This window comes from Melampsora larici-populina (assembly GCF_000204055.1).
Source record: "Melampsora larici-populina 98AG31 unplaced genomic scaffold MELLAscaffold_9, whole genome shotgun sequence".
Classification (NCBI taxonomy): Eukaryota; Fungi; Basidiomycota; class Pucciniomycetes; order Pucciniales; family Melampsoraceae; genus Melampsora; species Melampsora laricis-populina.
In genome coordinates this window covers 495,687-520,865 of record NW_006768773.1, presented here as the reverse complement: position 1 = coordinate 520,865, position 25,179 = coordinate 495,687, and the positions used below count along the sequence as shown (strand labels likewise).

General features: G+C 41.2%; 5 protein-coding genes across 5 annotated transcripts; all 5 read left to right on the top strand.

Annotated features, from left to right (window-relative positions):
* Positions 1-261: 261 nt before the first annotated feature.
* MELLADRAFT_77170 (uncharacterized protein) lies at positions 262-2,393 on the top strand (the record flags this gene model as incomplete). The annotated part of the gene is made up of 7 exons (XM_007407598.1): positions 262-471; positions 543-690; positions 759-1,069; positions 1,167-1,521; positions 1,582-1,750; positions 1,830-2,024; positions 2,103-2,393. Coding segments are annotated over 7 exons (1,558 nt in total), but the record flags the coding sequence as incomplete, so codon positions are not given.
* Positions 2,394-3,939: 1,546 nt separating this feature from the next.
* MELLADRAFT_104312 (uncharacterized protein) lies at positions 3,940-4,343 on the top strand (the record flags this gene model as incomplete). The annotated part of the gene is made up of 2 exons (XM_007407599.1): positions 3,940-4,127; positions 4,199-4,343. 2 exons carry the CDS (start codon positions 3,940-3,942, stop codon positions 4,341-4,343), a joined length of 333 nt encoding a protein of 110 aa, XP_007407661.1.
* Positions 4,344-5,732: 1,389 nt separating this feature from the next.
* Positions 5,733-6,275, top strand: MELLADRAFT_61279 (uncharacterized protein; the record flags this gene model as incomplete). The annotated part of the gene is made up of 2 exons (XM_007407600.1): positions 5,733-5,865; positions 5,989-6,275. The coding sequence occupies 2 exons, from the start codon at positions 5,733-5,735 to the stop codon at positions 6,273-6,275; spliced, it is 420 nt and encodes a 139-aa protein (XP_007407662.1).
* Positions 6,276-6,482: 207 nt separating this feature from the next.
* On the top strand, positions 6,483-7,427 carry MELLADRAFT_61278 (uncharacterized protein; the record flags this gene model as incomplete). Its single annotated transcript, XM_007407601.1, has 1 exon — positions 6,483-7,427. One exon carries the CDS (start codon positions 6,483-6,485, stop codon positions 7,425-7,427), a length of 945 nt encoding a protein of 314 aa, XP_007407663.1.
* A 10,930-nt stretch (positions 7,428-18,357) lies between these two features.
* Positions 18,358-20,687, top strand: MELLADRAFT_77169 (uncharacterized protein; the record flags this gene model as incomplete). Its single annotated transcript, XM_007407602.1, has 6 exons — positions 18,358-18,564; positions 18,635-18,745; positions 18,834-18,914; positions 18,985-19,886; positions 19,970-20,091; positions 20,557-20,687. The coding sequence occupies 6 exons, from the start codon at positions 18,358-18,360 to the stop codon at positions 20,685-20,687; spliced, it is 1,554 nt and encodes a 517-aa protein (XP_007407664.1).
* Positions 20,688-25,179: the final 4,492 nt, after the last annotated feature.

The following is a 25,179-nucleotide window of genomic DNA, read 5'->3' as shown; positions in this document are numbered from 1 at the left end:
TGAATCGACTAGACGGCGCTTTTGTGGCCAGGTTGTATGCTTTGAAAGTTTTGAATGTGATTGAGAAGAAAATGACGCGACGAATTGGAACTTGGGACTCGGAGTGAGCAATGTCAGCTTTGGAGGATGATAGAGTTGGGATGGGAAAAACCTCTCAAACACCATTGTCTAAAGCCATACAACATTTTCGATCAAGTTTTCCAAATATTCCCGCATTCAATCAGCTTGCTTGACTTTTTTGAAAACTGTGATTTATCATTTCATGAACTGGCACTTTGTCCATCAACAGTTTCGGCTCACTTTGAGACCCAACACTCATTCCCATCCTCAAAGATGGATGTCCAACTTCTCACCAGTTTACTTTTCAAAGACAACTTACAGTCCATCAAAATTGGAATTTCCTCAATCGAACAATTCTCAAGATGTGATTCATAAATTGGAAAGTCGTCAACTCATTGCACAACTCACCAGGTCCGTCAAGATCCATGAAAAAACCTTCTTCTGGGCAACCTTTACGATCTGAAATCTTATCTTCACCTAAGTCGTGCAGTACGTCAACATCTGATAGATCAACCGAGGACGATCTATTTAGGTATCGATCCAACTGCAAGCTCTCTACATGTAGGGAATTTGTTGGCTCTTATCGGACTCGTTCACTTTGCTCTCAATGGTCACAAGACTATCGTTCTTGTAAGTTGTTGAAGTTTATATCTACTATCGTCATTATTTTGACTGACTGGATCACTTGTGTTCTTTAGCTCGGCGGTGGAACCGGGATAGTAGGTGATCCTTCTGGTCGGAGCTCTGAACGTACAAGCCTTTCACGTTCATTGGTCGATTCTAATGTGGAATGCCTCCACAAACAAGTCAACAAAATATTGGACTCCGCTCTGAAGCATGCTCAAACACGAGTTCGCCACACTGATGATCATCAAGATTCTAAATCACCTCAAATATGGCTTCATCGCGTGAAAAACAATATGGAATGGCTTTCAGGTTTAACCCTGTTGGATTTTTTGGGCTCTGTAGGAAAAATAGCCAGAATTGCGTCTATGCTTGCCAGAGACAGGTGAAGCGTTTGCTCGAATTGCTTTACGATTTTCAAAATTGTGGCTTCTTGTTGACGTACGAGTGCTGATCAGACAACCGTTTCAATGAACACGCAGCGTTAAACAGCGAATGGATTCTGGTGCTGGTATCTCTTTTACCGAATTTACATATCAATTACTACAAGCATACGACTTTAATCAATTGAGACATCGATATGACTGTACGATCCAACTCGGTGGTAGCGATCAATATGGGAACATTATGAGTGGGATTGAAATCATGACCAAAATTGGTACACATCAAAAAGAAAACAACCAATCTTCGTCAGAACTTGTGGAAACAGAAATACCACAAAGTTATGGAGTTACACTACCACTCTTACTAAATCATAAGGGAGAAAAGTTTGGTAAAAGTGCTGGTAACGCGCTTTGGTTATCATCTAGACTTACCCCACCAGTTGACCTCTATCAGGTTAGCTACCTTTTCACATAACACCGATGCCACTATTTTGCTAATGTATGACTTTATCAGGCATTCCTACGGACTCCAGATAGTGAGATAGATAAGTATCTTCGAATGTTAACGTTTTTACCTCTGGAGGTAATCAACCGCGTTATGGACGATCATCAAAAAGGTGACAGACAACGCCGCGAACCTCAAAAACTCCTTGCACAAGAAATCATTCTTCTAGTACATGGATGTAGGTCTTTCAATATGTTTGACTTGAAGCATGTAGCTTAGATCGAGCTGATGCGTTTGTTATATCCTTTGATTTATAGCTGAAGGGCTCTCACAAGCATTATCAGCTACCGAAATACTTCATCCCTCCAAAGGAAACCTTTCAATGCTGACGACAAATCAATTTCAAGATGCTTTCGATGGATCGCCACATCACATACGCTTGCAATCCAACAAAGTGCTTGGCTGCAGTATTGATAGCATCGCAGTGCTCTCAGGCTTATGTAAATCGAAGGGTCAGTTGAGATCATCTTGAACATGAGTGTTGTGGTCTAATCTGACTTGGAAACTCGGAATGCATATCGTCCCTGCAGGAGAAGTGCGAAGCCTGAAGCAAAGCGGCGCAATCACCGTCAATCATCAGCCATTGCGTGACAATGTCATCCAAGATAGCGATTTGTTAGCAGGTGAATTCATTTTATTGATGCGCGGAAAGACTGCGTACAAGCTCGTTAGTATACTGTCGGGTGATCAGGACAAATGAAAGTTTTTTATAATATCAACTGCCTATGCTGTGTCCTCTTCCTGCTTTCGGTGAATCCTGGATGCCTATACACATCTTGATACCAAATGTACACATAACGTGATGCCAAATTGCTCAAAGGACATAGACTTCAACATTCTCAGGTCCTGTTTTGGCCTCTTCCGCAATCAACTGTGCCATCATTTGCACTTTCGGTTTGTCCTAGTCGCACTGTGTTTTGGTAGGATTGTGGAGTGAAGTCAAACCTCGTGGAGTTTGCAGGTTAAACTCTTCACGCGCGCCGGTCACCTCACATGAGGCATATCAGCACAATGTGAAGCTGGAAGAGACGATTATCTTGACACGTCATTTTCGAAAGCAGCATCAACACTAAAATACAAGACTTTGCCGTTTCTCCTTGAAACCTTGTTCGAACCATTCAGTTCCGATCAAGTCCTCTTGTGATCGATCATCCCCTGCCACTGTTTCCCTCTTCGGTACAACCTCGGTGACCTTTCCCTGCACCTCTGCCGGGTCCAAGAGATGAGCAATTGCGTCTCTCGTGAATCGAACGCGACCTCAAATGATTTAATACATCTACGCCAAAATGAGGTGCCTTAGTATCCATTCTGGCCTTTTGGCTTAGATCAAGTGTAGTATCTGTTCTTATCAGTGTAATTACTGGTATTGGTTCATCGAACCAATCAATTAATTACTCTTATCTTTGATTGCCCTCGACCGCTCCCTGGCTTGCCAGCGTGGTTGAGACGATGGCCTTGGGCTCACACTATCCCCTTGTGCTGTCAGGCAAAACCTCCTTTTTGGCCACTTGTCGAAGAGTAAGATGCTTTTGCAAGTAAATACGACCATGTACATACACGCACAGGAGATTTGAGATGGATGATGCGTTCAGCCATGGAAAAAGACCCATCAAGCCGTATTAATGTCACAATTGCCTCGGGCTTGGTTGACCGTGAGGAATTCACGTTTAAGGTCAATAAAAGCTGAGCTTTTTGTTCTTCCTTGTCAGTTTGGAGTTCAAAACCCACGAAAAGGAACCACGATCTAGTCCGTCCTAGTCCGCCATTCACTTGATCATCGCGTAGTGTTTATGAACGTTGAGCTAATTGGATGTATGAGTGCAATCAACCAGTTTATTTAGATGACCGATCAATCCAAGCCTGCTACATACTTTGTAGCACTTTGAACAAGTTTTTTAACAAGCTCATCAAGATCAACCTACGGATCTTGCAAGAAAGTTGATCTAGTGTAATTTTTAGCCAGCGTCGAAGGCTCAATCTATTACACATTGAGTGACCGTCCAGTTTGAACCCCAAACATATAAAGCACCAGGCCAACTCAGGCCTCCTTGTCCATATAACTTAAACCGCATCAACGTTTTCCCTCTATCACGTTCACTATCTACTTCCAAGATCGCTTTGTTACTGCACACTGCGTTGATCGTAGGCCGTGGAGTGACCTATACCCTATCGTGCTCTTTTACGAAACACTAAGTGAGTGACATCAGCGATGCTTGCAAACAAAGGGTTTGCCTGAGCATTCCTTACGGCCACAAGGACCTCTCGGGTTGCTGATATTCGCTGTTTCACGCCCAGATCGAGTGATTGACATTGTGTACCTCAGAAACTCAGTCTCGCTAGAGGTTCTTTGCCAGAGCGCATAAGAATATGAAATTTCAGATTACCTCTATCTTTTTCCTCTGGGTCTTTCTACCGGGAGCTCTCCTGACGGGATGTTACATTGAAGGTTTAGGACAAATTAACCAACCAGAACATCTTAAATGTCTACGAGATATCAAGCATTCAGATGCAACTGATAGTAAGAGATGCTCTGATTCGATTTGGTTTAAGGAAAAGTGAGTCGTTTTTTTTCCGAGACCTAGTTTCTGTTTACTGAATTCAGTTTGGGTTAATTTCTTTTTTTCAGACGAGCTTGGCTTGATTTAGAAACTTGTTACGAACGTTGCTTGAGTTGTGTTTTTACTGGTATCTTTGCTAATGCTACTTCAGTCAGCTGTCACGAGCGTGTATTCCTTGGATATTGTTCAATGGGTTATCGTCTTGGTCATTGAAAAAAACTTCCACATATCTATTGCTGGCTTATAGGATATGGGATATGATGTCTTCAAAATTGTTCTATATTTTATCGGATGAAATCCAATGTGGTGCAACAAATTCTTTATGAATGTCACGGTTAAACTTGAACCGAATTCCAATCAAACGTGATCGAACCGCAATAAAATTCCTTTCTTGTAATTCCTCAAGATGTTATTTGTGTCCAAGAGTTGATAATGTGATATCTTCATTACTTCTCTCTGTTGATACACTCTTCTCACTTAGTATCTGAGTGATAAAGATGTCCCGCTGACTTGCTCAATGTGGCCTGTGTTGCTTCACTTCAGGGTTTCTATGACTGGCTGGATTGTTAGCTTTAAATATTTTAGTATCTGATCACCATCTATGAAACCTATGAGAGTCACCCTACATTATCATATTCCAAGCTTGCACAATCGATATTTCTGGCTGGGCAGTTGCAAAAAAAACTGTAGAACCTAGGAGGCACATAGCACATATACTATCATTCAAATTTGACATGCTAATAATGCGCACTTCATGGATTTTTGAATCATGACTTTCAACTTAATGGTATTAAAATGTTGGCCTTTGCCAAGGGTGTTCTCATTCTGACTCTGACTCCTGAGTTTTTGGTGCATCACGTAGCAGTGCTGTGAGGCTCGAGCATTTCACACTGGTGTCACTTCAGCCTTTCAGTGATGAAGCTTAAGCTTAAGTACAAGCACTATGATCAAGATTTTGATGGAATTGTAGTTTTCCGCAGGAGGCACGACGAAGGTGGGCGATGTCCACGCTTACGTGTAGAGCATACTACTGATGCCTCGGTGGAACTCGTCCTAAAATAGGTATGACAACGTAACCAGGACCAAGGGTCCTGGTTGATTGGACCAAGGGTCTAGTCTTGCTCGAATATTTAAATTGACAAAATAACCTTCACAACTAGACCAGGAAGGGTCTAAGGATCCGAATTGTTCCGTTGAGAAAAATTACCACGACAGGTTATCATTGTCATTTAAAAGAGTTCTTAACGTGGCCACGGATGAGATAGAATTTTTCGTTCCCCTCATCCGTCTTTCCACTTCATTTCTTTGTTATCCAAATTTCATCTTTTACCGATAAAATCTTCTATAGCTCCAAAAAGTATTTTTGCAAGATACCAACAACAGCTCCAATTTGTTCTATCAAAAATCCTGAAGAATTTATCGCATCTTTTTCTTTAGAAAAACGACCGTTTTCATAAAAGTGTCTACAAACATATACCTTACTTGTACCAAACCAAGACTCATCAAATCCTCGGCAATTGTAGATAAATTTTAAAAAGAAAAAGTCCATACTTTCCAAAAAACGTGACAAACGTCGATCAAACAACCAAGCAGAAAGAGAAAATGTCACCAAGTAGCATTGAAAACACCGCGGCACGTTTAAACTCCTTAAACTCGACAAGTGGAAACATGGCAAACCCTACAGACGCCACCACAAGCGTGTCAAATACGCAAACCAAAAACACTAGCGATACGGGTGAGCAAAGATTCTTTAGAAAAACCCAATTGGCACAAAGGAATCTCGTCCAAGATTGACTCAAAACCAAAGATATTCTAAGTCTAACAATTATCGTCTTAACTTACCAAATGTACACAATAGGTAACACAGAGCCACCACGGGAAAAAGGACCAGATGATCCCAATAAACAAAAAAGCCAAGGTAAGCAAATTCAGGCAGTGCGATCAGTCACAAATCTAAAAGACACTGACGAAAAACCACTATTGAAATTTGATGCGATATCGTCAGATACATCGAAAGATAAAGAACAACCACAAGGAAATAGTGAAGCTGAAAAAGAGATGAGAAAAGATCAATCATCAGCAGACAAATCCACGATCAGTCACAAAACAAACATCCTGACAAAGGAAATGGAACAGGTAAGATAATCTCTCAATACCTAATAAAAATGCGAAAAGAAAATTCCGTTCTTCGGGAAACATAAACCAACTTCATCCTCCATTCCATTTCTTGCCATTTTAGAAGCCTCCCCGATAACAAACATCAACGATTGTCTAGCTACAACCAAAAATTGATATCTAGAAGAATTCAAAGGCACCACTGTCCTCCCGAAAATCAAGAAGAAAGCTCCTAAAATGACAGAAGACGAAAGAAAAGAGAAACTACGTCAAGTCCAGTCGAGACTAGAAGAAATAGAAGAATTAGTGAGAAAATCAGCCGAACTCACAGGCTTATCAACTGACGAAGACACTGAGATGTCTGATCCCACCGAGATGTCTAAGCCCCTTCCAAACTGCTCTTTCGAGGAAGGAGGCTTATCTTTTGATTTCAGTAAAGCCGCCGACGCCAACGCAGTAGGTCTACCGCTATTCTTTCATAAGAATATGCAAACCCTGCAAGGGTCACTTCCTCTTCCAATCTTCAACAAACTGTGGCAACAAGCAGCTTCCGATAATCACACCGATTACAAGAAGAGCGACAAAGAGATTGAGAAGTACAGAGGTCATCCTTTCCCTGGAGAATGGTCCCAGTCCAGGTTTGAATGGAACGAAAATTTCGACACACTAGTAGAAATGTGCAGGAGAGTCTACAAATACTACTCCTTCGCCAACGCCCTAGAAATTCACAAGAAAAACGTTATCAGAATTTTCAAAGATCAACGTTCCTGGGTTATAGCTTTCAGATATGACTTAACCATCAGGAAGGCAACTTTCGCAGTCAGAAACCCAAACGACAAAATCCCCAATCCAGCGCTAGAACCTACAGGACTAGTCGACGAGATTTATTACGCTGCCAGAGCTCAAGGTGACCTAAATCTTGACGACAACCCTTACAGGAAAGGAGGACCAAAATTCGGAAGAAACCCATACGCAGACATCACTTCTGATCCATCCTCATCCAATTCGAGTCAAGGCAATGCCACATCAGGACAATCCAGACCCTACAGCTCTGGAAGAACCCAACCGAGATCTCAAGGACCTTATGGTAACTACAAAGGAAAGAATTTCAACCCCAGCTATAAGAGACCAGAAGGAAACAGATCAGATAATTTCAAAGGAAAAGGAAAAGAAAAAATGTAGGTGAAACCTCACATTTAAAAGTCTCCAGTACAATTCTTTCTGTTACCATCAAAGAAAATACCCCCGTTGTTTTTTCCTCTAATCCTCTAAGATGGATGCTTGATTCAATCAAACAGAAAAATGTGTGGAGACTCATAAAATGTTTTTTCTTCCTTTCCCTTGTGAAAACCTCTTGTATCATTGAACTTGTCCTTTTGTACGAAAATCCTGCAAAAATTCCACACTTATTGAACAACCCAAAAAAGGTTCAATTGTACCTACTCCGAAAGCTCCCACCTGTCCTCTGACGATTCATTCTTACTAGCATGTTCTGCTAATCCAATGCCACAACCTCCCGATGACGGCATAAGATGGCTTTCAGAAGACCTTTGGCCAACCAAGGTCACGTGTGAGATGAACATACCAGAGTGGAAGAAGGCCCTCGAAGCAGCAGGAATCCTTGAAGAATATGGAGATGTTATTTACGGTTTCACTCATGGTTTTGACCAAGGAATACCGTACCATTGTTTCGAGCACTGTAGATGGTACACCCCTCCAAATCATGCCTCCGCCGCAATCACAGAAGAAAAAATCAATAGAAGCATGCAAAAAGAGAAAGCTCTAGGTCAAATTTTCGGACCTTTCACTCACGAGGAAGTGTATAAAAGATGTGGTTTCTTTCGTACTAACCCAATGGGAGCTGTGGTAAACAGAGATGGGTCCATCAGACCCATCAATGACCTATCTTTCCCTCGAAACAATCCCAATATCCCTTCTCTAAATTCTTTCGCCGACGCCGAAGACTTTAAAACGACATGGGACAATTTTTCAACTGTCTCACAGTATTTCAGAAAAATAACCGTCCCATTCATCATGGTCATTTTCGATTGGGAAAAGGCTTACCGCCAAATCCCAACCATGTTGTATCAGCGTCAATACATGATGATCCTGGCACCAGACGGCAGCATATACTACAACAGCCGCATTGGTTTTGGCGGGGTAGGTGGTTGCGGGTCCTTTGGCAGACCAGCAGATGGTTGGAAGCTGATCATCAAAAACGAATTCGACCTCATGGAAATTTTTCGATGGGTTGACGACGCCCTATTCATAAAGGAAATGAATTCGAAAGTCCAGATGAAGGAAATTGTCGACAGAAGTCTTGAGTTAGGAGTCATCACAAATGAAGAAAAAATATCAGATTTCAAACCCGAACAGAAGTTCATAGGTTTTATCTGGAATGGTATCGAAAAAACGGTCAGACTCCCTCCCCTGAAATTGCAACAGCGAAGAGATCAAGTTGACAAAGCCTTAGAGAATGGAAGAAGATTCTCCCTGAATGAAGTCGAAGTTCTAACAGGCCGACTTAATCATGTTTCACTAATCCTGCCTCAAATGAAATGCAACCTCACGTCGCTCTATAGATGGTTAAAGAGCTGGGTGCATAAATTCGCGACCCAACTTCTGCCTGTCGATGCAAGGAAAGACTTAGAAGAATGGAAATGGATCTTGTCAATTTTCCAACAAACACGATTAATCAGATACTCAGTCCCAATCAATATGGGATGGGTAGGGGACGCATCCCCAAGCTATGGTGTTGGAGTCCTCATTGGAGGAAAAGAATGGTTTCAGCTGAAACTAAAAGTAGGTTGGCAAAATTCAGGTGATACTCCCAGAGGAATCGCATGGCTAGAGACGGTAGCCATTTGACTTGGACTCTGCCACATCATCTCCACAAGAAGCTGTGAAGGTAAAACACTGATAGTGTGGACTGACAACACCACCAGTGAACACGCAATCAAGAATTGAAAATCCAAGGATATCGAAGTAGACACTGAGTGGAAGAAGATACAAAATCTCCTAATCAAAAATCAAATGGATCTAGTAGCCAAACGCGTAGTGTCAAAAAGAAATATGGCTGATGACATATCCAGAGGAGAAGGCGATGATCATGACAAGGAGGAGAAGTATAGAGTTATGACCTCGATCCCAAAAGATTTAATTAAATGCTTCACTCAGAACTGGAAGAAAGAGGAGGAGTTCGATGATTTAAGTTTGCAGTTCCCAGGCCTTGTATGCGACTACTAGACCAATGATCTTGTTTTTCCCACTCTATAGATAATGTTGGTTTTTACAACAGACGTGTCGTAAAATTGTTTTTAGTTCTATGCTGCAATTGAACTCAAGTTTTTCAATTGACCAAATAAACTCCCTTACAGATGTTTTAACCATCCCAAAAGGGTTTGCATTATGAGAATGTAAGCGAAAGGCATGATCACGTAAAGGTGGACAACAGGTGTTGAAACTTGTAGGAGAATCAGTCAGACAACATGATTTCGTTTCATAACCATAGTGGAGACATTCAGATTTTCTCGAAAATCGTCCAAGTGCCTACACCGTCAAGAAAATTTCTAAGAATCATAACAGACAATATAGTCCCTCACAGAAAGTACCGTTAGGTAACAGAGGTCTGATCCCCACAAGAGAACATTCCCCAAGTTCGACAAAGAACCAACTGACGGAGACACAAGGCAAGTTCAACCGATCTCTGGTTGAAAGTTTCCTTAAGACAATAGCTAACCGAATGTCGTCATTTAAATAAGATATGCATATAACAAAGGCCGAGCTAATCAAAATCAAATGGTTCGTAGGAAGAGGAGACGATCAACTTTACTACAATACAAGACAAAGGCACGTAATCCTAGGGTGGAAATGGAACACGTTGGTCAGCTATAACGGAGCTGTTCGGAAATTCCTAAAAATTTTCAAAGAGAAAGGTACAAGACCTTTTGGACTACCAGCGACAAGAGATGAGATATACGACTTTTGTACGTGGTCGGGGAGACACCAAGATGGTCCAACATCCGAAGACATCTTGTCAAGAACAGTGCAGAAGTATATCTATGGATTAAAAGCTTGGCATCTGTACCATAGCACAGATTTCCCAAAATTGAACGAGGAAATGATAAAGGTGATGCTCATTGCTTCAGGAAAAATAGACGCTGGAATCCCGAAATCAAAGGAAAAGAAGGCTGTTCACTTATCTCATATGGTCCTTCTGATCACTGAACTATCAAAAGGAGGCGCAAGAGACATAGCGATAATGGACACGGTACTCTGCGCTTTCTGGAACCTGGCAAGATTGGGGGAAATGGCTGGGGATAAGCATGATTCATCAGAGATTATAAGAAGAGGAGATGTAAAAATAATGGCCATAAACAAAACGGAAGAAGGTTTCATATATTTGAAAGGCGCCAAGACATCAAAAGCGGGAGAGACTCAAGTGTTACAACTAAAAAAGCTAAATCACATTCTATGTCCAGTAGCCGCACTGAAGAGAAGGATGAACCAAACTTATCAGGACGAGGATCCAGTTTTTAGCTACCTAGAAAACGGAATCCGAAAAAACTTATCAAAGACAATCATCATGGCAATCTGTCAAAAACATTGGGAGATAGGCGGGTACAAAGGTTTAACGGGTCACTCTTTTAGAGTAGGCGGGGCCTCTTTAAGAGCAGCTTTAGGAGTCCCAATAGAAGACATATGCGAGATAGGCAGATGGAAATCAGAAGCTTATAAGCTTTACATCAAACCATATTCAATAGAAGAATTGCTAAAAGCTAAAGAACTGTTAAAGGAATTAAACAAGCATCTATTGAATTAATGAAATAGCAAAGTGATAAACAAGCCTAAAAGTGTTGGGTTTTCGGTTTCATAGGCTCAGGCTTTCAGACTTGAGAGTAGGGTATATTAAAACCTTAACCAGAGTAATTTGATTCTCGTTATCGAATCAAAATTGCTTTGGACTTCTCTCGAGTAGGTTCTTTTAGAAGCCTGAATCTTTTCCGACTAGTCCCCTTTTAAAAATTACCCATCAGTCATCTACGTAAACTAGCTTATAAAGCTCATCAGCCGTAGCGACTGGGAAACAGGTTGGATGTATTTGACTCCTCAGTTCTTATAAACTGGTACGTTTCGATTCATCACCTGAAGTGGTATTAATCCGGGGACTTCGCAAAATGACTCATCCTGACGTCAAGATAAATATTATCAAGACGCAGGAGGTTTCTCGCAAAACCCGTACACTGGTAGTCCTGGACCCGTAAGGTCGGGACTACCTAGGTTTGCTAGAAAGTAAAATATACCATCTTAGGGACTATAAAAACAATACCTTCAGCATTTTATGCCTCAAAAACGACCACCGGACATCGGAGAAGGTGTTCCGAATCCTCCCCCCCAAAAAAATCCGACTTTGCGACGATCGAATGACGTGGACTCCATGATGTGTGACTTAGGATCTCTTTCATCAGGAAACTCTCAATCGTACGATGCTCTTATTCAACTCATGATCAAGATGATGAACGGGTTCGAAAACACGATCAATGAACTCAACAATACGATCAAGGAATTACGCGAAGAAATCAAAGTCCTCAAGGAACGCTCAACGCCCCAACATAAAGAGCTCCACGCCACTAACAATACCACAACTCCTAGACCTCGTGCTTGGAACAACCCTTACCCAAAGCAAAATACAACAATAACTCCTAAACAACCCCCCAAAAACTCGGATATCAACAACTTCAAAGCTGCTACATTGATCATTCACAAAACACCTGGTACAGAACCCTTTAAGGGATTGAAAACGGCCGAAATTGCTCAAAGAATCAACAAAGCCCTCGCATCCATTGATGCCAAAGTTAACGGCTCCCAAGTTACAATACGAAGCGCCTCGCTCCTCAAATCAGGTGATGTGGTCATGTATATGGATAATCGATTTATAAAAAAGTGGCTCCTCGAAAACAAACATGTTTGGACAAAGCTAGCACACAATGAATTTGTAACTTCTCAAACACATTACCCAGTTCTTTTCAACTATGTACCGGCTGAACTCGAGGTTGAAAACAATGACTTCCCCAAAAAACTCAGCGAACAAAATGGCATCCCCATCGAATCAATCCACTCGGTCAAATGGCTCAAGAATCCCAAAGATACAGGAAAAAATCACGGTACAATTGTCCTCAACTTACTTGACAAGGTATTAGCTCACAATGTTGGTAAAGGAGGCTTATACGCTGACTATCATCGCATCAAGAGCAAATAATATGTACAAGGCCCGACAATGTGTTTCAATTGTCTAGACTTGTATCATACTCATAACGCTTGCAATAACTATGCTTACTGCACAAAATGTGGTGACCCACATAATACCAAAGATTGTGCCAATAATGACTCTGCCCAAGTCTGCGCCAGATGCTTTCATTTTGACTGCCAAAGATCCACAGAAAAAATTGACCGTTTCTCTCCCAAGTATGCTCATTCTCCAAAAAGTTTAGGTTGCCCTCTCCGAAATACGAAGTTTACGATTACACCACAAGACACAAGCAACAATGAGTAATAATATCAATAACCTCACATCAAATAGTTTTTCCACTCCCCAACTTCCAAATTTTACTGAAGATCAAGAATCTCAAGACGAACCAACCTCCGACATCCCTCTCTCACTCAGCAATTTTTCAATCTTACACTTCAACTGCCAAAACTTGATTCAAATCACTCATGAAGCACTCACTCAAACGCACTACACACTCCTAGCACTCCAAGAACCTTGGTTTAATTCACATTCCCTTACTTTCCCCCACCATGATGCCTGGCATCGGATCTCAGCCTACGACTACTCCCCCTCGGCTTGGTCTGATCGACCAAGGGTCTGCATCTACCTTTCCAAGTTAATTCCAACATCACAGTTCTCAGTTCTTCCCAGCTCGACTGATATCATCCTGGCGATTGACATCAAAGATCAGAACTCGCACCGTACAAGCTTGAGGATCATATCTTGGTACAACCCCCCGGGCTCCCTAAGAGGATTCTTAACTCTACAACACTGGCTGGACCAAAACCACAACAGACACATCCCAACTTTGCTTGTCTCAGACACCAATCTACATCATAAGACCTGGAACCCGCCAGACTACCCAATTACCGACACACAAGCAAAGTAGCTAATCTCACTTTTCAGCTCAATTGGTCTCAAAATCATATCACCAAAGGGTGTTCCTACGCGCTTCTCCACAAACACTACTCCGACAACCATTGACCTTGCATGGGCCAGCTGGAACCTGGCGCAGAAGGTCATTAGTTGTAAAGTATTAACCAACACCTTAGCTTCAGACCATTTTCCTATAGCAACTATCCTCGACCTGAATTTCATACCTCCTGTTGAATCCCACATCTCACTGAAAATCACTGACATCCAATCTACACTACTCCATAGCAAAATCACAGATAAACTACACCTACTTCCACCTGACTACGACAACTTCTCCACTATCAACACAGCAGTTTCTACGCTATCAAGCATCATTCTTGAAGCCGCGCAGGAACAGGGTAAAAAGGTAAAAACCAAACTCAACAAACATAAAGTCTGGTGGGACAAGGACAAATTGAACCCAATCCTCAAGAACCAAAACCAAGCCCGCCGTTGGATGATCTTGTCCGGACTACCTGAGGCTCGAAAATGTTATTATGAATGGCAAGCCTTTTTCAAAGATCAGGTACTCAAAACTAAAGTCAACCATTGGAAACAATTTTTGGCATCCTGCTCAAACAACGACACTTTCAAGGCTTTCAAATATGTCAAACCCAGCTCGTCGAGTGAAATCGCCCCGCTCAAAAAACAAGATGGATCAGTAGCTATTGATAAAGAAGAACAGGCATCTCTGCTGTACTACGGAACATCTGTTGCCCATGTGGAGGCCAATCTATCTGACATCCCACCTGATCTAGACAACCGGATTACACTTACTCAACACCTCTTCCCTAAACTTGAGCCCCACGAGCTCAGGGGTATTATCAACAACCTTCCGAACCGTTGAGCGAATGGAGACGATTGCATCTTGAACGAACTTATCAAACTGGCTTTACCTGCGATTGAGGAGGAACTATGCCGACTTTTTAACGCCTGTTTCAAACGGGGTTACTTTCCAAACGCCTGGCGTAAGGCAATCACGATCATTATAAGGAAGAATGGCAAAGACAACTATTCGGACCCGAATGCTTACAGGCCCATCGCGCTACTCAGCTGTTTAGGCAAGATATTGGAAAAGATCATCACTTGCCGGCTTACCTTCTGGGCTGAATCCAGGAAGATAGTTGCTGCTGGCCATATGGGCGGTAGACAGCATCATTCCACAGAGGATGCTCTCTTAATTCTCACGACCTGGATCAAACAAAAATGGAGGAACAATGAGGTGGTATCAGCGCTATCACTGGATGTGAAATCAGCTTACCCTTCAGTTCATCGAGAACGCCTACTCTCTACTCTGTATAATCACAACTGCCCAAGCTACCTCCTGTCACAAATTCAAGGGTTCCTTTATGAGCGTTCTACACATCTTCGACTTCAGGACTTCTTATCAGCGACCTTTGAAGTAGATAATGGTCTACACTGCAGACATTATTTGGGTTCCCCAAGTGGGCAGGGAAAAATGATTGGGAGTATGATTTGTCATAAAATGGTCTATCACTCCACACCTGAGCCATAACACCCACACTACATATGTGTAGCAGGCTCAGTGAATATGTGGTTATCATGTACATACAGTTCTGCTCAGTTATCTGCTCATCAGGACAAGTTATTCATATGTAATACATGCTGTAACTTCTTTCAGATTGAAAAAAGCTTCCAAAAGATTGACTACATACACTGACTCAATGTTTTGGTGTGATCTCATCAACTCAACTGCATGTAACACACTTTCTGTTACTAAGACATAGCTTCAACAATATTGCCTGAGCAGCTACAGAATTATATGTAGTGAATTTTTGGGAAAAAAATTTCAAAGTCGAAAAAGTTACATGTGGTATAACATGTGATTTATTTATTCTGATGGGCAAAAAACTGAGCAGACCTGTATGTACATGATAGACAACTATTGACTTAGCTTGCTGCACATATGTAGTGTGGGTGAAATGGCCCAGGTGTGCAGTATTAGATTCTTTTATGAAAAACTGTACTATTAATCATTTTCCTCTGCCAAATTGGGGAAGTTGAATGATGTTTACAGTGCTACCTCAAGGTTCTCCCTTATCAGTCATATTATACATCATCTACAATTCGCCTCTTCTAAATTCAACAACCATCTCTCCAAACTCACTCAATTTGTCACTAGGTTTCATCGATGATGTGATCCATTTAGTTGCATCAAAAACATTCGAAGAAAATTTAACAAAACTACAACTACACGCCACAAGATCGCTAAATTGGGCCGAGACTCACGGTGCAATTTTTGACAAGAAAAAGGCTCAACTTATCCATTTTACTAACAAGAGAAATCAGACCTTTCCCAGTTTCAAATTTGGTGAAGTACTACTACAACCCAAGAACGAAATTAAATGGCTAGGAGTTTGGCTCGATACCAAACTACTGTTCAACTCGCATCTACAGCACATGAAGAAAGCGGGCGATTTCACTATGCACCAACTCCGCAGACTAAACAGGTGCTACTCAGGACTAGCCCCCAAAGAAGTCAAACGACTTGTTCTCTCAGTACTATTGCCTCGAATCCTTCACGGGAGCATAGCATGGTTCACAACAAGAAACTTTAACAAAGCTAATAAAATTATAAGGTCTTTTCAAAACGCAGCTCTGATCTTGATTCTTGGTGCTTTCAAAGGCACATCCATCGATCTACTTCACCACGACGCTTTCATGGCTCCAATTCATCAGATCGTCACGAGAAGACATCATAACTTCATCCTCAAAAGACTTTCGACACCAACCTCCCACCCAACTCATATGCTAATAAAACATGAACTGATGAATGGACCAACAAAGAACAAAAGCCCTATACAGGACATTCTACAATTCGATGTGCTGAACCAAACAGCAAAGCTGAAGATCGAAACAATTTATGCTCATCCTTTTCCCCCGTGGTCTAAACCAATCGGCACGGTTTATAATCTAGACAAATCCAAAGAAGAAGCTACTGACTTGATTCCCAAACAAATCAAAGAAGAGGAAGAAAGAAATTCAATTATTATATTTACAGACGGATCAGTAAATCAAGAGGGAGGCGGAGCCTCAGCCGTTTCAACTTCAAATCAAAAAACAATATCTCTCCAATTACCTCAGTTCTTTTCCAATCATGAGGCGGAACTATTAGGCCTTTCACTAGCAGCTCAACTTGCTAAAGAACTTCTCCGCGGCAGAGTGCAGCAACACCCAGACTTGGCTATCTTTAGTGACAACCAAGCAGTATTGAGGCTGATTCACGACATTCCGAGGGCTACTTCGGGTCAACAGTTGATCATCAAAACTCGTACTGAATTAAAATCTCTCCCTATAGACGCTATAATAAGATGGTATTGGACGCCAGGTCATGCAGGTATTGAACTCAACGAAAAAGCAGACAAGCTCGCCAAACAGGCGGCTGACGCTCATATGGAAGGCACTCGACTACCAGCAAGTTTGGGTAGTCTAAGAAGAATAACTAAAGAAAAGTTTAATACTAACCAGTTTCCTTTCAGGCCAGGTTCTAAACCTTTTTCTACCAAACCGCAGCACATTGCCAGTGCCTTAATGGGTATGGAAAAAGGTAGATCAGCCTCAATTGTACAGTTGAGGGCGGGTCATAGTCCCCTTAATGATCATCTTCATAAAAGAAATCTAACTGAATCTCCTTTATGTACCAAGTGCAGATTAAAGGAGACTACTGAACACTTCCTTCTTTATTGCTCTAGATACAAAAGAGAACGCAAACGATTCCGGGCCAGACTTCGCAAAGAAGAGATCAGGGTCAATTGGAACAATGCTAAAAAACTACTAGATTCTCCTAAAACCTTCTTTTTACTTTCTGAATTCATCTTAGAAACTAAACGCTTTGTATTTTTCCATTCATATCTACAGGACACAAACTCAAGAAAGCAGTCACGGGACAAAAGTTAGAATGTTGATGATCCGCAATATCAACGTAGCAATATCTTCCAAAGCTGTTAACCCGACAAACTAGATGCCCCACCTCCTTCCTTGAATTGGGGGACGAGTGGTCAGCAAATAGTGGGAAAAAAAAAAAGATACTTCCTCAACAAACATTCAAGCTAGTCTTACCCGTTTAAACAAGACGTGGAATAAGTAACTTAGGCTAAATGTCACTGTTAATGCATATGAAAGCGATGTCACGATTGGTAAACAATCACCGACAGCACATACACGTCTTAGTTTCCCTTTCCTTCCACCTTAGATTGGGGATGAGTCTGTGGGGCTAAACTGTCACTGTTGCTTGATTCCCTGCATTTGTAGGATATCTAGAGATGAGTCGCGAATGGTAAACATCCCCGACAGCACACACAATCCCTAGGATCCTTACCTTCCACCTTAGATTGGGGATGAGTAAACGACCTATATTGTCACTGTTTTTCTCTCAAAAAAAAAAAAGTCTAAAAAAGATAGCTGCCTCATTGCGTAACGATCTAAAGACACTTCTCACTCAAGTCACCGACTAGATGACTGTCTTTCAAGTGTACTAGTCTTTGTAATTAATTACTTGCTTAGATAGTGTAATATGCAATAAAGCAAAAATACACTTTAAAAAAAAAAAAAAAAAAAAAAAAAAACCATCTTAGGTTAATATTTTTAGCATCTCGAACGTGTAACTTACTCGTTTGCGATTACAATAGATATTAAGTGGACAAAACAGGTTAGGGTTTCTCCAATACAGTCCTATGTTGCAATACAGGTCTTCGATTTTTTCACGCATGATCTGGAAAGTTTGAGAAGCACCTTGGAGTTTTTTTGGTCAACAGTTTCATCAAAACAGCTTCATCAGCCTTTCCTCAAGCTCAAGGTGAAGCTCAAGCTCAAGCTCAAGATACCATACATCATCATCATCAAGCAGCAATATCACTACTATCATCGAGAAACACTTCATATCTCATCACTGGATTTTATTCAAAAGACATGCAAATGTCATCAACTCGATTATCGCTCACTTTCCATTCTTGCCGTTGTTTGAAATCACCAGTCTCGCTGGTTTCTTCTCATACGGACCGATCGGCTCAAAATAATATTCCACGCCCCCAGATTCTATCCTCTCACCTTCAGGCTCGAACATATTCTCAATCACTTCACCGTTGTCCCTCTAACACGGCATCTCATTTTCAAAGGGTAAGTCCTTGCATGCCTCATCCCACTGAAGCTGTTGGTCTGGAACCTCACCTTGAAGCCTTCAATTCAGCGTAACTTTCATTCCTCTCGACCTCATCAAGCCGACTCCAAGGATCCTTATTCAGTGCTTGGTGTCAAGAAAGATGCAGCACAAGGCGAAATCAAAAAAGCGTATTACTCTGTGAGCGGAATGACCTGTGACAAATGACATTACTTTTCCCATATGTTTTTGCAACTTCTAATCAATTTTCCCACATTTCGAAGTTTAGCTCGCCAAGAAATTCCACCCCGATGTTAACAAGGAGCCTGGTGCTAAAGAACGATATCAGAATGTTCAAGAAGCTTATGATGTACGCTGTTTCGCCTGACTTTGATCAATCACTTCAAACTGAACCGCATCATGGATTTTCTTGAAATTAGACTTTGAGCGACGAGCAAAAGCGTGCGGCCTACGACCGCTTTGGACCTATGTCACAACAGCCTGGATTTGATCCGAATGCATTTGGCTCCGGTGCCGGCTTTGGCGCAGGATCTCCCTTTGGTGATATGTTTGGCGGTGATCCAGGGGATGTATTCAGCAGCCTTTTTGGCGCTTTTGGTGGAGGTCGGTCTGGTCGGTCTGGACAGCAATCTCAAAATCAAGTCTTTGTCGGGGATGACTTGGAGGCCTCGATCACTATTCCTTTTGCCGAAATGGCCAAGGGTACAACTCGGACCGTATCCGTCACTCCTATTGTAGATTGTCCAAAGTGCAAAGGTGCCGGAACCCGTGAAGGTGCCAAAGCTCAGACTTGCTCGCCCTGTAAGGGTACTGGAACAATTACCTTTGTGGTGCAGTCTGGTTTCACTATGGCCAGTACATGTCAAAGCTGCAGCGGTTCGGGTACTCGAATTGCTGAAAAGGATCTTTGTTCAACTTGCGGCGGTGTCGGCAAAGTTCGAGACTCGAAAGAAGTAGAAGTGAAAATACCTGCAGGTGTTGAAGATGGAATGAAGATCAAGCTATCTGCTCAGGGTAATGCACCCGTTGGCGGGGGTAAACACGGCCGACCCGGTGATCTGTATGTCCGAGTCAATGTGGCGCCATCGCGGATATTCAGGCGACAAGGCAGCAATATCTACACCGAAGTCAAGATTCCTTTCCACTCGGCTCTTCTAGGCGGAACTGTGCGCGTACCGACACTAGACAATGAGGTTGATGTACACGTTCCAAGAGGCACTCAGCCCGGTGAAGAACTTGTGCTGAAGGGCCGAGGTGTCAAACACCTTTACAAGCAATGGGTAGGCGATCTGATCGTCAAATTCAATGTCACCATACCTCGGTACGCCGATTTTCTTCAACGGTTCTTTTCGCTTATGATCATGACTTGGCTTCACTCAACTGACCTTGCTTCTATCTTCTTAGCTCATTGAACCCCGACCAACGAGAAGCCCTGATGGCCTACGTCGCTGCTACAGAAGGAAACAAGGCTGCCAGACCCAACTCATCAGCTTCCACCTCGACACCGCCACCTCCGTCTTCAAATGGTGAGCAGACATGATATCTTACATTTGTTCCAACCTCCCTTCCCCTTTCTCTCCACTCAGACCACTTTGCGGTCTTTTTATCCTTGACAATACCGTTGCAACAATCGACGCCCATACCAGTTTACTCAGTGTAAAAGCTGGTTTGAAGGTCCGCATTGAAGGAAGACTGTTGATATGATGCTCGTTGTATACTTTGCTTTCAATTCCGAATAGACGAATCTAGTGGACTGTTCAATAGATTGGCCACCTCCGTGAAGAGACTGTTTGGGCAGGATTGAAACCCCCCTGACAACACTCACTATATATAGACCCGCCACTTTCCCACTCTCTTTCCTCGTGATACCCGTTAATCGCATTCCCGTCCGTGTTAGAGATACACCTACCTATCCTGAATTTCCGCTTTGTTTGGAAAACTTTTATTGATTTCTGGAAATTATATGGCACTTCCCTCTGTCCATCACTCAGATCAACAGCCGAACTTGAAGCCGGAACCGACCAAACCCGAATCTGAAGACACTACCCCCGACTCGACAACTGATCAGTCAGGCAAAAAGCCCACAACTGAAGAGTCTTCATCAAAGCCAGACCTCTCATAGATAACCCTTGTTCAATCCTGCTCCAAGAAAATATTCGAATTGTTCTAGCAGACCACAAGCCTTTTTAGACTCCTCTGATATCCTCTTGATCTGCCCTTTCACATATCTGTCAGCATAATCGAACCTGCATCTGTTTATCTTGCCTAGTGACGATGTCTGGAGGTCTGAAATCAATCACGCCAATGGCGAGGCAAAAGAATATGTCTCAAAGCAGAACATTTCTAGAAGGATTGGGATCTACAAAGAGTCACCAAGTTTCCGTATGGAGAAAATATTGAGTGTGTCAATCCATTTTGTGTTTTTGTACAATGGCTTGGAAGTAGGATACCTGTCTGTTATCATCACTGCAGGATGTGCACAAAATCAAAACCATGTATCCTTTGAAAGCCAAAAGTTGTGTGATGAATCTTGAGTTTGTCATTGAACTTACACAGCAAGTGATCAAAATCAGAACTTGCACTGATTTTGACTCAAGCCCATATTCCATTTGCTTGCATGGGACCATCAACTCCTTTTGACCTCAAAACTTCCATCCATGTTGTACAGTCCCCTCCAAGTGGTTTATGTAATCATTCAAGCTCTGCAGTGGCAGACCAGGGTTTGTCACAAACCCAATGATTGAAATTCCTAGGCATGGGGACATGTACTTCTAATAGTTTGTAGACTGCTCTTCAGCAAGATCTTTTGTTCAAGTTGAACATTTTCTTCAAAGGTGTCATCATAAAGCAGGCAATGCAAGCTCAATATATAGCGGGTTCACAGATCAGTGAGTCGTCATCAAGTACATACAAACTACTCAATTCACCAATGTCAAAATTCCCCTTTGAGCATTCTTGCACATACATTGATGATATAGTTTACAAATGGACAGACTTGTCTACATATAGTATGTAGGATGAGTCAATACAAGGCCAGTGTCAGTGAGGTGACTTGTACAAATTGGTTTGGGGTGAGTCAGAAGAGAGGTAGAAAACCTGAGAGGTAGATGATTTGCAGTTGATATGACATCCTATCAAGAGTCTAAAGGAAGCTTCCCAGAAAGCATTTATCTTGTGATGGATGGATTGAGGAAGGCCTTGCATGAGGTATCATATGGCTTGCACTTAACATAGCCAACATATGGCACTTTATTTGTTTTTGAGCTGCATGCCTTTTTCAGCACACACTACTAGATCATCAGACATGCAAAAGAAATCGACCATGTCTTCAACAGTTGATCAAGACATAGCAGTGCCATACAAACTTCAACCTGGGAAACAATGTCTTTTAACAATATTATAGTGGCAGTGTTTTCACCAATACTGCAACCGCTACACAACACAATGGGATTTGACCTCATTGGTGTTGTGTATAATAAGTCAAATAAAAAAGGACACATCCTTGAGGTTATGGTATGGCTCTGCTATATAGTGGAGAAACCCTGGCCCTGGCCCATTATGGAGTGCTTATTAGAATATAACTTAACATTCAAACACATTAAGCAAATTACAGATAGAACTTGATTACATAGACTCAAACCCAGGCTATACAAATGTCACACCTAATTCAATCTTACTAACATATCACATTTAGATAGAACTTACTCCAAATATGCTACTGTTTCCTTGTCAGTTCACTGAGGAACAGGCTGGTGTGTAATTGGCTCAATTTTGTTCTTCTCCAATCTGAATACTCAGATCATTGAATTGTTTTCTTTTCTATGTTATTAGTTCTCTTTTTCTATATTTGCTTTTGTCTGTTTCTAACCTTAATAGGTATGATCCTGTTCTTATCTTCTTTGGTGTTCAGAGAGGTAAGATTGATGCTTGCTTTCTGGCTATTACAAGGTCACCGTCCTATTTGAGGATCTTGATTTTCTTGGTTTATTGCAGTGCTGTAAAACATATAACCCAACAAGAGTTATACAGAGCAGGAAGGGTAAAATATACAAGTAAAGACATGACAAAAAGTGTCTATGGACCACCCTCCTAAAACAAGACAATCAGAGATAGCTTCTGTTGAATGAGTACTGATGAGGACAAGTGAAAAGTATCTTAGAATGATTCAAAGGACAAAAGCATGAGTTTTTGAAAGTTCAAAGCACCTGATTTTAAATGTTCTCAACACTTTTAGTGTTGTTCCAGTCAGATAACAGAAGAGAAAGCTCAGTATCCTATTGATATTATTCCTAATTGACTTTGAAAGTCTACAACCTTCACTAATAGAGTAAATTTCTCTTTATAATTGTAATAAACGGTGTATTTAAGTGACCTGGTAATATCAAAATAAGTTTAGGATGATGGACAAAATGATAATGTTGTAAAACTCAAGAAAAAGGGGGGGAAACAACCCAAATCTTCCTCTCAAAAGTATATAACTTTGATCACAGACTTTTAACAATGGTCAACAACCTCAAAACACAATCATTTTTGACAAAAACCTCCTTTCAAATCTTAAGAACTCTTACTAAAGCTCATTGTAAAGATCTCATGATTCTGATCAATCTATGGTGTCTCATGATATATTTCTGATGAGTAAGGATGAAGTAAGTAAGTTGTACAGATTGATAAACTCAGGTTTTGAAGAAGATTGCATATGAATGAGCCATGTTACACATGGTGGTGTAAGCCAAAACCCATGATACAGCCGGATTCCCTCAATTACATATAAGCCAATGTTCAAATTTGAAAATCACTCTTTTGTCATTTACTCCTGACAACCCTTTCATAACATCTACAATATTCTTGATTTAAAGGTTGTACATTCTCAAAAAACTGATTCTGTGTTTATTGAATTATTACTTGGGTTTATCAGACAAGACTTGATATATGTTACTAATAAAAAACTACTCATTTCCACAATTTCTCACTTTTGAGATCATGTTTTCTTTGTTTTACTCCTTTCCACTCTTCCTTCTTCACATATCCAATGTGATAAGGCAATCTTTTCTCGTGAATAACTCTAAAACAACCCCAAAACCTTTCCTGTCATTTATGATTACTAATCACACCTCTACATATCTAAAATCACCCATGAAACACCTCTTTACCACTTTTTGTAAGTTTTTTCCCTCTATTCTTCACTTTTCTTTCATTCTTTCTCAATCAACCATTCTGATTAAAGCTCTTGCTAACCAATATTTGTAAGGTTCGGGTGAATGGAACCTTCACTGGGATGGTGAATCTGCTCAAAAGCGCAAGTTCACCTAACAAAAAGAACCTATATTTCCCAAAACTGGCTCCGTGTGGAGAGTCTCCTCTAATCAGTAACCACTAACACAACAATAAACACACAAGAGTGATGAAATAAGAAGACTAAGAGAATAACGTACCTGGCTCCGTGTGGAGAGTCTCCTAAGGGAAAGGAGAATCACTGGAGCCAGGGCAAGTAAACAACTACACTCTGATCTCTAAACCCATAATACCTGTATAAGTGCTATCTGTAAGGCATACCCTTACAATATTACCCTCCTAAAATTTTTATTAACCCAATAGATCCTCTTTTGATACCCTAGAAACCATTTCCAATTTTATTTTACCTATATCTTTCAATCGTTCTATGTTTAATTAATTTATTTTCCTAATCACCTTCTAAGAATTAATGACAAATGATTTTAATGTATATACTGAAAGAGCTTGATATTAAATTATGTAGAAATTATCAGGTAACCTGAAAACCTATAACTAAATGATACACCGGTGAAATGATAAGATGAGTCATCAAGATCTCCTGAGATAAAACTTGATGTTGATAAATGATATAATAAACTTTCAAATTTTCTTGCTTAATGATTTAAAATAATCACAACAGATCCCACTGCCCTATGGGCGCTTTCCATCCTCAAAATGTGGTGCACAGGCTCTGCTATATATAGCAGGGCTATTGTGGGCCAAAAACTGCTCTGCAATCACAAAATAGAGCACAGAAATTGCAGTATTGCTGTTATTCTTTCAATTAGGTACATAAAAAAATCATCACTAATGGTGAAGCAGTGTCTGCTATGCATTTGGATAGCTCTTTGCAAGTAATCATTATCAGTATTTCTGTTAAGGCCTTAGGTGTGGATCTTGTCAACAGAAGAGAGGAATCAATAGGTCATCTGGTCTCTATTATAAGATTGTCGCATGAAGGAAATAGGACAGTATGAGCTAGTGACGTATATACAAATAGTCTACTATGTGTGACATGCGTGTTGAACCTTTCACAGGTAGAGTCATAACATTATCCCCCTTTTAATGCCCAAGCTCCCTTTTGCAAGCTCTGCATGCTTCCCCGGGCAGCATTAAAAAACCACGTGGGAAAAAGCTTAGCCCTCTCACCGTCTTCTCCGTGCCTTCTTTATCCTTTCTGCATTTGGAAATCTTATTTTGAATTCTTTCAATAAATCTTTACAATTCTTGAGGTTTGCTTCCGGTTCCCATGAGTCGTGACTTGAATTAAACCCCGTCCAATTTACTAAGTATTCTTTTTTATTTCTTCTCATTCTACAGTCTAATATTGCTGACACCTCCCA